Raw genomic sequence first — 12,905 nt, 5'->3', positions numbered from 1 at the left:
ATCATAGAATCTACTTATTCAGTTGTAACCAAATATACACATGACATTATGGACACAGGTGTTTCCTTATGTTCTTTAAAATCCCATCAAAATACTCATGCTGTAATTACCAAAAGATAGAGGACAAGCAGCATACTTGAAATAAGATCTACAATTGATTATTTGAGTTAGCTTAAGGAAATCCATGACAGATTGTTTTAAAAAAAGATAATGTAATTTATGTGTAAGCATCAAACAAAACCCACAAATCCTCCCCAACCAGAACAATCAAAAACCCCACTTTCACCCCAACTGACACCAGAAAATTTAAGAACTTCTAACAGACCTGCTTATTGTATCTCTAAGACCTTCCAGCAAAAGAAGTCCTTTTCAATTATTCTTCAAGATTTATAAATTTACTTTGCAACATAATGAACTAAATACTCCAACTTTAATATTTTGCATTCATACCAAAAACAATTAAGTTTTTACAAATAGTGTTATTTACTAAAACAATTCTTGTACAACAGTGCAGTATATCTAAATATATACATATGCCAACATCAAAAGGAGCATCAAAACAAACAAAGCCAAACAAAAATGCACTTTGCTACTGTGTACACTTTATTAAAACCAAAGCAGACTGCAGCAGGTTTTTCTTTTTCATGACAAGACAAAAATTATTTGGATTCCAGAACATGCAGGATAGAACAAAATCTCCTACCACCTTTTTGACAAGGTAGCAGCATGAAAAGAGAACTTTAGATCTGTAATTTACATAGTAGCAAATGGAATGTTTTTAAACACAACCATCCTAATTTAAGAAACAAGGCTTCAAAAATGTACATAGTGTTTTTTACATATTGAAGCAAAAAGTTCAAATGTCAAGGCCTTCTCCATGTTTTCTTATGGTGTTGGAAAGTGTATGTATGAAGGTCAATATTCTTCACTGCAGCTGAATATGTGAAAGGAATAGCTGTAGTGTGGAGTTGATCAGCTTTACTAAGATTGAATAACAGAGTAAAAAATGATTCTGCCTGCTCTTGGCAATGGAGATTTTTGTAACTTTTATCCTACCTTTTTCTTTAAAAATATCTCTTCTGGTTGTTAACTGGAAAAATTATGTTCCCTTGTTCCTCAAAACAGATGCATACAGGTTCTCCAAAGGAAGGTGCAATTGGGTAATTCAAAGTTCCAGTATAGCTGCTCTAATTAGAGATGTCTTTTTTCATTCTGTGAACCCCAGCAAAGAACGAATAAGGTAAGACCTTTGTATATAAAGACTGACAGATATCTTTGAAATATAAGTGAAAAATAAAGTAAGCGATATTAGAGAAAATACAAAAAAATTGAATAATGAGGTATTAAGCAGTTCTCCAGTGTAAATCTGATGTTCCTGTCATCCAGAGGAAATCTGAGAACTATAGTAGCAGCCTAGATTCAATCAGCAAAATATGTATGTGGTATTAAAAGCAAATCTCTGTTACATCTAACCATTTGCAATCTGGCAGAATTTTCTGAAGTTCAGATTTATTTCAGTTCCTCCTGCCTCAAAACTCATGAACAGTAACTGTACCATGAGGGCAGTATGCTGCTCCACATCTGTTGAGAAGCATGCAGGAATTCTGGTATTTTGCTCCTTTTAACTGCTGTCTCTATGTGCTATGACATTACAGACACATCTACACAGCACCAGTTAATCAGAGGGGGGAAAATACATCATGACTGTTTCTGCAGCTGCACACTCTGGAACACACTGCCATGACGTCAGTACAGAAAATTTTAACATAGTATCCCCCAGTGTTTTTCCTGGGAGGTTTTACAGTAAATCTTGACAGCTTTGTTATGCCCACATAAATTGAGATGATACAAATGGCTACTAAAATTTTGCTCATAGAAGTGAAATGCACAGAAGGCACTTTCCAGAGTTTGCTCCAGTTCATGCTAACCAGGCCACTGAAATATCCCTTCCAAAGTTAATTAGCATTTTTGTATTCCTTAATGAAAGGGTTAAGTAAAAAAGATTTATACAAAATATTTTGAACACATTTTAACCATAAATTGACAGTTTACATGTAAAGAAACAAGACATTAAAAAATCATGTCTTCTATTGGACCATGAATAGCATTTCCAATGATTCTTTATTTTCAAACAGTTTACACCCTAACACTTTATTTAATTGCTAAAAAGCTTTTCCACACAGTAACTGTGTGTGTACTTTCCCATTCATTAACATTTCAGTGTTCAATACCGTAGTAAGGTAGAACATAAGTGAACTTGGTCAAAACAATGCATAAACAAGGAATCTGAGAATAAATCATGGCAGAAAAGCACCAGGAATGGCATCTCCAGGTTCATGATAGCAAATCAGAAGAAAGGAGGTGAACTGAAGTATTATTTCTAAGCTATCAGAGAGAATATGAGAGGATGACTGCAGGAATTCATGCGATGACAGCATCTAGCAAAGTAGAAGGCATCACTTCAGAGTATCGAGCATATAGGGCACAACCAAGCAGGAAGATATTTTCTGATAAGAAAAATTAACATGGAGCAATACAACTCCAAATTCAATTTAATCTGAAATTTGCACGTAAAATGGAAAAGGTAGGTTGCAACAGAAACACTAAGACTTGGAACCTAAAATTATAGTGACCTACTCCACCAGTTGTAGACAATGAACTCTGATTCAAAGTCAATTAAAATTCCCTGCCTCCTAAAAGAGATACCTTAAAGCAGTGACTTCAATAAAAGCATGAAGGAAAATAGAAAGTGTCTATCTTTTTTTACAACTTTGATTATAATGAATTTAAAGGGGCTTTAAATTTTAGTGAGTGGGATTTTTGGTCATGATGGATGGGAAAGGTGATTTTCATTTTCATGAAAATAGATGAATGGCCAAAATAATCAAGTTGGAGATCAGAAAAACTGTGATACACATAATGTTCAAATGAGAAACCAGGATCTGGCATTTCTGTATATCAAGGAAAAACTTAAAAAATTTTTAAAAACAAATCACAAATCACTAACAAAATGTATTTTTTCTGGGTCATTTCTGTACAGAATTTCCACCTGCCCTTATTAGGGAACATGTGACACATGTGAAAACCTAAGAACACAATACTTAATATTAAATAGACTATCTTGATGCTTCAAGCTTCTCCTTGAATCAGGGACTAAGAACAATGGAATAAAAAAATATTTTCACTTTTGTGTATAAATTATACACTTCTATACACATTGAATATCTGATTTTAGAATAAGATACCTAATGCATACAGAGAACACCATCTAAATTCTACTTCAAGTCATTTCTAAAGATGTCACTTCTTCAATCCATAAAAAGTCATCCGTGACACTGTATGACATATTATTATTCTTTCTTTTGCATTTCCTTTCAAATTCCACAGGCTTTTGTGATGACACCAAGTACTGAAATAATTAATGACAGTTTGCAAGGATGCTTAAAAATTTTAGAGAAAACAAATATGTGAAAATCCTAGCATTAGATCAACCAGCTTGCTAGAACATCCCCAACTGGAATAGGTCAACCACGGGCATGTTTTGTAACCACCAATCAGAAGTTATGCAAAGCAGTCATCTGAAAGTATCTGGCAAAACACTGATGTCAGTTAAAATAGTGAAACAAAGGTTAGGGAATTGTGAACAGATGCAGAAATATATGGGATAACAGAGCTCATTTTGTAGTATAATGTACAGTTGCAACATTTAATTCCAGAAGCATCACGCTAAAATACAGTACACAAAACAAACAACTTCTGACATATACACAGGACTAAATGCAGATCTGATGTTGAAGACATCTAGTATTGCTGTAGTGGAATTAGAGTTGCTTGAAAACATGAAACCAGGACGCATTACTAGATGGAATCAAAACACAAAGTAACAACAGTCTTTGTACAAGAAACTCTGCTTAAGCACAGCTGAAATGCTGCCTTCCATTACCATGTTTCTTTTGCAGCACCTCATCCACAGAAAGAAAATACCATGCTTTACAAAGCCATGTGGCTAAGTTACTGAGGAACACAAGGGTATAAAACAGGCTAATGCATGTTGCTGTAGAAGAGAATTTAAAGTAACCTAAAAGTGGATTTAGATGAGATGTCTCATAAGCTGTTCAAAACTACAGAAGGGCTAATAAACTCAAATGGTACAACTGGAAATTTAAACAGACATTTAAGGCAGAAGTGTTTGTGTTAGAACAGTAAACAGAACAAATTGCTAAGCAAGGCCACAAGAGATAAAACGAAGCCCTGAAGGTTTGTTCAGCAAAGTGATTTACATGTCCATAATTCTCCATGTTCTAATTAAGAAGACTTGAACAAAATAGAGTAAATGTTGTGTGTCCAGTTTAACTCCATTGTTTCTCTTTCAAATCAATTCCTCTGTCTTTCTTTGGTGTAATCTCTACCAACACACATATAGTTCAGGTTCTCATTTTAAAAAACAACTTGGAAAAATAAATTATATGCTTCTCATGATAAAATGCAAGATCCTGATCTGTTTCATGGTCCCACGATACGTTAGCAGCCTCTGAATAGTAGTTTTAAATTAGTAATTATGTCTGAAGCAGAATCATAATTTGCTGTTATCCCCCCAAATAATTTTCTAGTTAACAAGTTTACTTTGGTAGATAAGCTATCTAATAGTCATGATACACTTGTGTTCAATTCAAAAAGTAGTGAAACTTGTCAAAGTTTGTAAATTCATATATAGACCTTAGCTTGTAATTGTAACCATGATAAGCAGAATTGCTGTTTTTCCTGCACTGGAAAAAGACATTGCATTTGTCTTAAAACTAGACATGAAATATGGTTGTCAGTTCATGATTAAAATAAAATAGTAAAGCAAATTATTTTTAAACATTGTGTTAAATATATTCACATGACCACCATAGTTATACGAAATGGGCACTACTGCAATCACACACTATATGTACATAACATATATGCCACAACAGTTTGCAATGGTTGAGTTTTCACAAACTAGCCAATTTAACCATACATAAATAATCTTGTACCAATTTTTAGGTATTTTAAAAGGAATTAAATTTCCTAAATATATCAGTTCCTCCGCAAAATTAAAAAAAAAAAATCCTAAAAAGTCAGTGCAAATTGAACTTGTTCACCAAGAGAGATTCTTATTAAGCTGAGGATAAACAAAGTTTAAGAGACTAAATGAAGAAACTCATAGAATTGCCAACCGCCTTTAGCAGAGGTTAAAGAGGATTAGGAGTCCTGGATCCTATAGCAGAGCCTTCTGTGAGTAACTATGCTGTGGTTGTTGAGGTGGTGGAGGCTGTGGTTGTTGTGGAGGTGCTTGCTGACTGCCTGCTGTCTGTGGCAGAGCTGTAGGTGCTAAGTTATAATTTGGCACCTGGGACATATTAGTTCCAGCATTCTGATAAGCAGCAACATCAACAGTACCAGGTGGTGGACTGTACACTGAAGGCTGGTTAGAGTAGGTGCTCCCAGCAACAGAACCAACCATTGCACTGAAAAAAAAAGCAAAAAAGAGAGAAAAAAAAATTAAAGTAGAATTAACAAACAATTTAGCAACAGAACAGCAAAACTTTATTGCTTCTTCAGTTGTTCTATTTATAAACACAAAAATCTTCTATCTCTGGATACATTGCATATTTAAAACTGTAGCCAATGAGTATTCCCATTAAAACTCAAACACACTCCTGTGATTGAAACATCCAATAGACACTCCCCATGGATTTAAAATTAGACCATGAATCTGTAGTTTTGTTTTATTTAAAGGTACAACATGGAATACCATCTATCTTCCATTCTGTTCATGGAAAAAAGCAAAACCCAACAAACTGTTTTAAATAGCAAAACAAGTCAGATGAATATTCAGAAACTCACTTTATCATTGTACGCTTTACTAGCCTAAATTAGCACTTTTGAGGATAAGGACTAACAAATACAATAATGACTCAAGATGGAAGACTCTCCCAACTTTTTAGAGTAAAATTACTTTCCACAGAGAGTAAACAAAAACAAAAAACCCAAACAAACAAAAACCAGCTAATAAAAACAAACCTTTTCACAATATAGGTAACTTAACCAATACTTAGCATCTTTGGCTATCTACCCAATGTAGAAAGCTTATTTTAGCTTCCTTATTTGGGTAAGCTGTATAAGCTTTAGTAAGTATTCCCAAAATGAGTAGAATTATCCCCATTCTTCTGTGGTAAGATATTTGACAAAGGAACAGAATTGCTCTCAGAAATTACGCAGAGCCAGCCAGAGCACCAGATAACCCTCATCATTAAAAGTATACTAGAAGTTACTACTACTACTACTAAATGTTGTCTGTATAATTTTCTCCATTTTTTTAATTAAAAAGTATAGAGCTATATAAATTACATATTTCATATTCAGACAATTAAAAACTAAATAAAATTTTAAATACATGACACCAATAATAAGCACTCTGGAAACAATTGCACTAAAGTCTTTTTCAGTTGTATTTATAATTATACTTCTGTAATTTAAAAGAGTCTCTGTTTAATTTGATTTAAACTTGAATAGCAAAATATTTAAAATTACTTAGTGTAAGACGTCTGTGCAGGCTGACCAGGAATTACCGAGCTGGCAGATGGAGTAACTGTGCCTTGGCTGAGAGAAGGGAGCTGTTCTGGAGGGAGATTGTAACCTTGAATGTGGCCCATTTGTGCACTCCCTGCCACCAAATATGCATTACCTTGAGTTTGCCCCGGATAAACCTACGAAATTAAATAAATATTAGAAATAAAACACAAGAAAATTTGCTATTTAATATCAGACTTTAGAACTTAAACACGCCTTCTGAAATACTTTAGTTTCCTTTTCTTAAAAAAATATCTGTGAAGAGCATTTAGAATTTAAACTACTGAACTTAAAAATGGTAATTCTTCATAGCATCATTTTCATGTTGAACTAACTATTAGTAGATGGGGAGAAATTGTACTCCTTTGGTTGTTTATTTTCTTTGATCCACTATGCAAAGCCCTGGCAGTTTGTTTTTTTTTTAAATTTATACAACTTAAAGCCCAGCATGTGCTTTTTCCTTGATCAAAGGGAACTGAACAGAAAAATACTAAAAGTGTTAGAGCCCACAAAAGGAGAGCATCCAAAGCTTTTAGCTGGAGACAAACATTTTGGTTTCTATTTTTCTACATACTGTGCAAAAAACCCAAGAGAAAACACTGCTTAGTCAGTAAGAACTAGATAAGGTCAGTGGCTATAAAAGGTTGCATCCATACCTGAGAGCCAGAAACACCAGATGACTGCATGTAATACTGTTGGTTTTGCAGTTTTGCGTACATGGAATACATTGGGTCCTCATTCATCAATTTGTTATACAAAGAAAGAGCCTCCATTGCTTTAACATTGAGTTCTGAAAGTTCTGAATGTTTCCTAGAAAAGATATTTTACTGTTCATTCTAAAATTTAGATAACTTTAGTATAGGACAGACAAAACAGAGTAATTTCATGAGGTTGTTAAGTAACATTTTCATATTGTGAAGTGATGTCTAACAAGTGCCAGAGAGTCAACTGGTACAACACTATAAATTATTGTGACTATGGGAAAACAATCTTCAGACCTCTTCTCAGAGAAACTACTAATGAATACACTTTTTTTTTTTTTTTTTGCCAGTACTCATAGAAATTAAGATATCATCAAGTAACAACTCTGGTATTTCTAAGAACGAATTTTAATTTGATTTTGGTCAGGGCATATGACATTTCTTTTTACCTGTCTATATCTTCCAATTTTTCATCTATGAGAGGTCCCATCTGGTGGCACATTGCTATAATAAAAAAACATTAAAATATATCAGAGTAATAAACATTTCCATACTGCAAAGTCAGAAAGTTATTTAAAAAATAGAAAAAAAAAGCCATATTTTAGTTCATTACTATAATCTGTATGTCAAAAAAATTTTAATAACAGAGGTAGCATCATGAACAATTTAAGAATGAGACTCCCAGCTAAAATTTTCAGTAGTGGTACAATTTTAAAAGTATATTTTAAAGTAAGTCTGGTATCATCTGAATTATCAGTTTAAGCCTATGTTCTGCCTCATAATTGTGAATAATATTTTCATAATTTTCATGATTACTTCTTTTTCCAACTTTCACTCAGAATTTTTTTGTGCATCTATCAGCCTAGGTAAAATGATCTATAATGCCTCTATGAAGAGGCATGAACAATTTGATGCTAAAGGAGTAGGATAATTTGTAGCACTCTGTGAGGTATTTGTTAATATGCAACTCCTCCAGAAATACACATGCAAGTGAAAAGCATGTGGGACACCCACAGGTCTATTCTAAACCTTTGTAGCATTTCTGTTTCCTCTCTTGGAATCTTCCTGACACTCCACTCATGCTGTGCTACTCTATGAAAGAAAAAAATAATGGATGAATATGATTGAATTAAGTATTAATATGTCGAAAAGGAAAATAATATAGGAAATTGTTTTCTTTAGAGAAAAGTAGACTTGTTTTAAGTTAAAATTTTGCACTTTGGTCTCATAGATGTGGAAAACAAGAAGTGAGAAGATAATTAAGGTTCAGGCACTTTTCTCAGGCATGCTTCTCGCATGCACATGAAGCTGATGTAGCTCCAGCTTAGTTCCAATTTGCGTTGATACTGAAAATTATCAGTGAGGAAAACAACAATGAAATACTCATTCTTTTTTGTTACCCTCAAGATGAAGCAGTTCTGGGAGGTCTGGCTGGTCATCAGATGGATCAGCACTTTGTAACATCTGCAAGAGTTGGTCCATTTTATCCTAGAACACAAATTGTATAATTAGGGCAAATGTGGCAGCAAGGGATTTAGTCCTTTCAGGATAGTAAACTAAAGCAACTGTTCACAACAGCTGTTTTGATATATTGGCACTTGAGAATCAACTAGATTACTTTAAGGAAATGATACAAATTATACACTCTACAGGAATGAAGATGCTTGAACAAGGAAAAGTCAAAAGAGAAAAAATAGTGGTAACAAGTGGAACGTGCAGAATACTCCTTTATTCCTAAAAGTCCTCCTAAACTTGTATTATTTTCTGAGCAGTTCCTATTTTTCAAGCCTAGTTATTACATATGCATTACCACCACCTAGTGGGATTTTTGTAAATGTTTTGACAGAATACATTGAGAGAGTACTTCAAATTCAGTGAAAAGCAATTTTAAGTGCATGAAACCTCTTCAGTACATGAGTCATATCATTACCAATACATATGAAAGTGTTGTTTTAGGATGATGTTTGGAGGCATTTCAGAATTTACTTCCAAATAAGTCAAGCTTAAATACGGAGTCCAAGTGCAACCCTTTTATAATAAAAACATCAAAGGTTAGAAAACAAACAGGCATAAAGTCTTTGAAAAATATGTCTTGGAGTAGACTATATTGGTTGAAGTACCAAAAACATTACACGTAAATTATTTTTAACCACTTATTATCTGAGCACTATCAAATAAATAGCCTTTTTCACACTAAGTTGTATAGGTTGTATGAAAGTAGAAAATAACACCGTGTTTTGTCCTCCTTAAACCATGGAAAGATGGGGAACAGTCTACTTCCTTAAAATTATACTGTGGTGAATTTAAAAACAAAAGAAGATACTAAAACAGAAATTACTCACAGAAAACAAAAGCTGGAAGGCACCTAAAGGCAGGCCTCAGATAATCTATTTTAGCAGGCTACAAAGTACTATCTCTTGGGAAGAAGTTTTTGAGGTGGGACTTAAACAGGACTTCAGGAAGGCAGTAACTGATTTTTCATTAAAAAAAAAAAAAAAAAAAAAAAAAAAAGAAAAAAAAAAAAAAAAAAAGACAGAACCCAGGTTGAGGAAAACAAGAAAAACAGGGGAAAAGCTTCCTGGACTGAATGTTCCTGGAAACCTTACAGGATGACTTAGATGAGATTGTAAATATCTTACTAAATATTACTTACAGAATATCAGACTTTTCAGGGACAGAAAGAGATCTTTCCATCTGAGGATAGACAGTAGTGGTTACATTGGAAATAAATCCAAGTGAACAGTCAAGATGGGTATCTTGGGTATCAAGATGGTATGTTATCCTGAAGTACTTTAAGCAAAATTTGAAAGTAGGTGTGCCACTCAACATTAAGATTCTAGCTTGGAGATAAAAAGATGTACAACACCAGAGTAGAGCCCTAAATGGAATGCAGTTCCAAATTCAGTTTCAGAAATTCCTAAGAATTTCCTTCATTCCTTCAAGACTCCTAAACAAAAGAGAATACTGCAGATTTTTTTTATTACTTAAAAGAAACCTCTCTTTCCTTTTCTTTGGTCATATTTTTGAAGTACAAGATTAAAGGGTTAAACTTCACATATTTAAATGTCCCAGCAGTGCATTTGATACCAAACAGTATTTTTACCATGCTTACTTCATCAATATAAACTGGTTCTGGCTCAGGTTCTATTGTCTCTACTTGAACTTCATCACTGAACTGCACTGTTTTCTTCTCAGTTTTCACTGTAAGATAAACAGCCAGATTTAATTTTATAAAATAAAAAATAAACAATGGCATAAATATTATATAACTAATATATTGGCTGCTTCCTTGCATTTGAAACCTCTATTGTGAAAATTTTAAAAATCAGTATTTTGTTGACATTTGAAAGCCACAGACCTAAATAATTTTCCTATCTGTAAACCACATTATAAAAAAAAAAAAAAAAAAAAAAAAAAAAGAGAAGTTCACACAAGCTCAGCAAAAACATGTTTTAGCAAGTAAATAGTTTTATCATAGTCTCCCTGCACATAATACATATATTAAAAAGTCATCAGGATAAAAGACTTAGAAAGAATGATTGGAAACAATAGGGCTAGCAATTCAAATTTAAGATAAACTGATAAAATAATCTATGACAAACTAAACCTTCTCCAGAGCTAAGTACACAATTGAAAGGACTCAAGTTTCTCGATTCCTTCTTCACCAGATCCTATATACAAAGTATCTCATTCTTCTGTAATGGAGAGTAGCACAAAAATTCCTATATTTAGCAAAAAAGCCAAATACAACTCTTATCATACACTCTTATTAGATAGATAGTCTTAACATAGCACAAATGACTGGTCCATCATGTAATTCTGTTGACCTGCTCATATTTTTAGCACCCTCAAATTGAGATCACAGAAGATTAATCTTGCAAACCCACAAGACTTCAGAAATCAGCTCTAGAATCTTGAAGCCTTGTCTAATATTTAATATTTTATTAATATTTAAAGTAGATTGGATGGATATAAATAGATACAAGTAAATAAACTGCATGCAGAAAATCCTCTGTCCACTATGCACATGTTCACACCTACAGTATGTAGGTTTCTTGAACTATTTGAACACTGGTAATCTGTCTCCAAGTCCTATCTGCCATGGGGCCTTCAGTTTCATCTCGATTAGATATGCACCACTGCAACTGGACAAAAAGGCAATTTGGAAAAAAAGCTGCTGTTGCCCATGTTCATCTAGGTGTCAAATGAGCAATTCCATGAGTCTCAAAGAAGCTGCTGACAAAGGCAGCAGCAAACAACAGCATTTTTCAGCAGAAGAGTTTGGCAACCTTGGTGTGACCATTGTTTGTGATAGCATAGCAAGGGCTCCTCTGTTTTATTTCAATTATCACATTAACTTGCAAGTGAACTCCATCTTAAAGGAAAGGAAATCACCCATTGACATGGCAGGGTTAAACATATATACATAAATGTAATGTTACTTACTCATTTCAGGCTCAGCAGAAAGATCAGCTGTTACAAAATTAGATGGAAACAATCCTATACCCTGATGAGTTTCACCTTTCCACCAATTTGGATCACTAAAGATTAAAAAAAATAAATAAATAAAGCGCCCATACATCAGAAACCCCATACTCACATGGAACTTTCCCAGGAATTGCACAGTAAAGGCTCTTACATTACTATCACATAAATAAAATTTGTATATATGCAGAAATCCTTACACAAGAATTTTTATGCAAATACATTTATTTGTCAAAAATCTAGGAGATAACAAAATAAAGTACTAATACAAAAATATGTTTCCATTCATTGTATTTCAAGGTATGCGTCTACATAGAAGATACAATTATTTCTAATTATTTTTTTGAGTTTAAAATCATTCCAATAGGCATTCTAAATAACTTACCTGTCATCAAGGATAGTTATAAGTTCTCCAGCTTTAAAAGTTAGTTCGTTATCTTCAGCAGCCTCAAAATCGTAGATTGCACGAACCTTTCGGCCCTCGTGTTTGTGGTTCGTTAAAAGGCTTGAGGTGCTTGGATACAAACTGGAAAGTGTTGTTTGCTGTTGCCTTTGTTCTTTTAGTGACAGCTCAATAGCTACAAAGGAAAAGCTACTCAGATAAGAATGCCTTATAAAAATAGGTTGATTGATACAAAAATTTAATTCTGTGACAACTTTTACTATAATTCTATTTCTGTTTCATTTTAATGACTTTCTGTTTTTCTCTTAGAATTAATGGTAAATAACAAAGAGAGAGCAGAAATCTGTCTATGGATTTACTGAGGCTTCCAACATGGACAGGATAAATAAATAGCACAAATGGAATAACTCCAAAAAGTCATCTAATTTTTATTATTATATTATTGTTGCAACCTTGAACTGATGTAAAATATTTACATTCTTACTTTACATCTTACACTGTGTTGAACTTCTCCAGCTTGCTTGAAACATTAAAAAGATACTGCTGTTCCAGTGCACACTGGTTCTCTCTTAGACAGGAGCCTTTAGTCTGGATTCACTGAATCAGATTTATACAGATTGGCTGAAGCTGGAAAGCATCTCTGGAAGTCAACTGGTCCAATCCCTTGTTCATGCAGGGTCACCACAGCTGACTGCCAAGGACAACTTTTTAATATCTCT

The 12,905-nt window shown here is 33.6% G+C and overlaps 1 protein-coding gene across 2 annotated transcripts in view; it reads right to left on the bottom strand.

Moving 5' to 3' along the window:
* Positions 1-582: 582 nt before the first annotated feature.
* The window catches only part of STAM (signal transducing adaptor molecule), a 31,604-nt gene continuing 19,281 nt past the window's right edge, over positions 583-12,905 (bottom strand). For both annotated transcript variants that reach the window (XM_056486160.1, XM_056486161.1), the window contains exons 7-14: positions 12,169-12,361; positions 11,745-11,839; positions 10,411-10,499; positions 8,699-8,786; positions 7,748-7,802; positions 7,254-7,407; positions 6,559-6,734; positions 583-5,492 (exon numbers count right to left, since the gene is read on the bottom strand). In XM_056486160.1, coding sequence (XP_056342135.1) covers positions 5,243-5,492; positions 6,559-6,734; positions 7,254-7,407; positions 7,748-7,802; positions 8,699-8,786; positions 10,411-10,499; positions 11,745-11,839; positions 12,169-12,361 — 1,100 coding nt within the window. In that variant the 3' untranslated portion in view covers positions 583-5,242. The remainder of the gene's footprint in view (positions 5,493-6,558; positions 6,735-7,253; positions 7,408-7,747; positions 7,803-8,698; positions 8,787-10,410; positions 10,500-11,744; positions 11,840-12,168; positions 12,362-12,905) is intronic.

The sequence above is a fragment of the Oenanthe melanoleuca genome, chromosome 2 (genome assembly GCF_029582105.1).
Source record: "Oenanthe melanoleuca isolate GR-GAL-2019-014 chromosome 2, OMel1.0, whole genome shotgun sequence".
Taxonomy (NCBI): domain Eukaryota; kingdom Metazoa; phylum Chordata; class Aves; order Passeriformes; family Muscicapidae; genus Oenanthe; species Oenanthe melanoleuca.
This window is presented reverse-complemented; position numbering and strand designations above follow the sequence as displayed.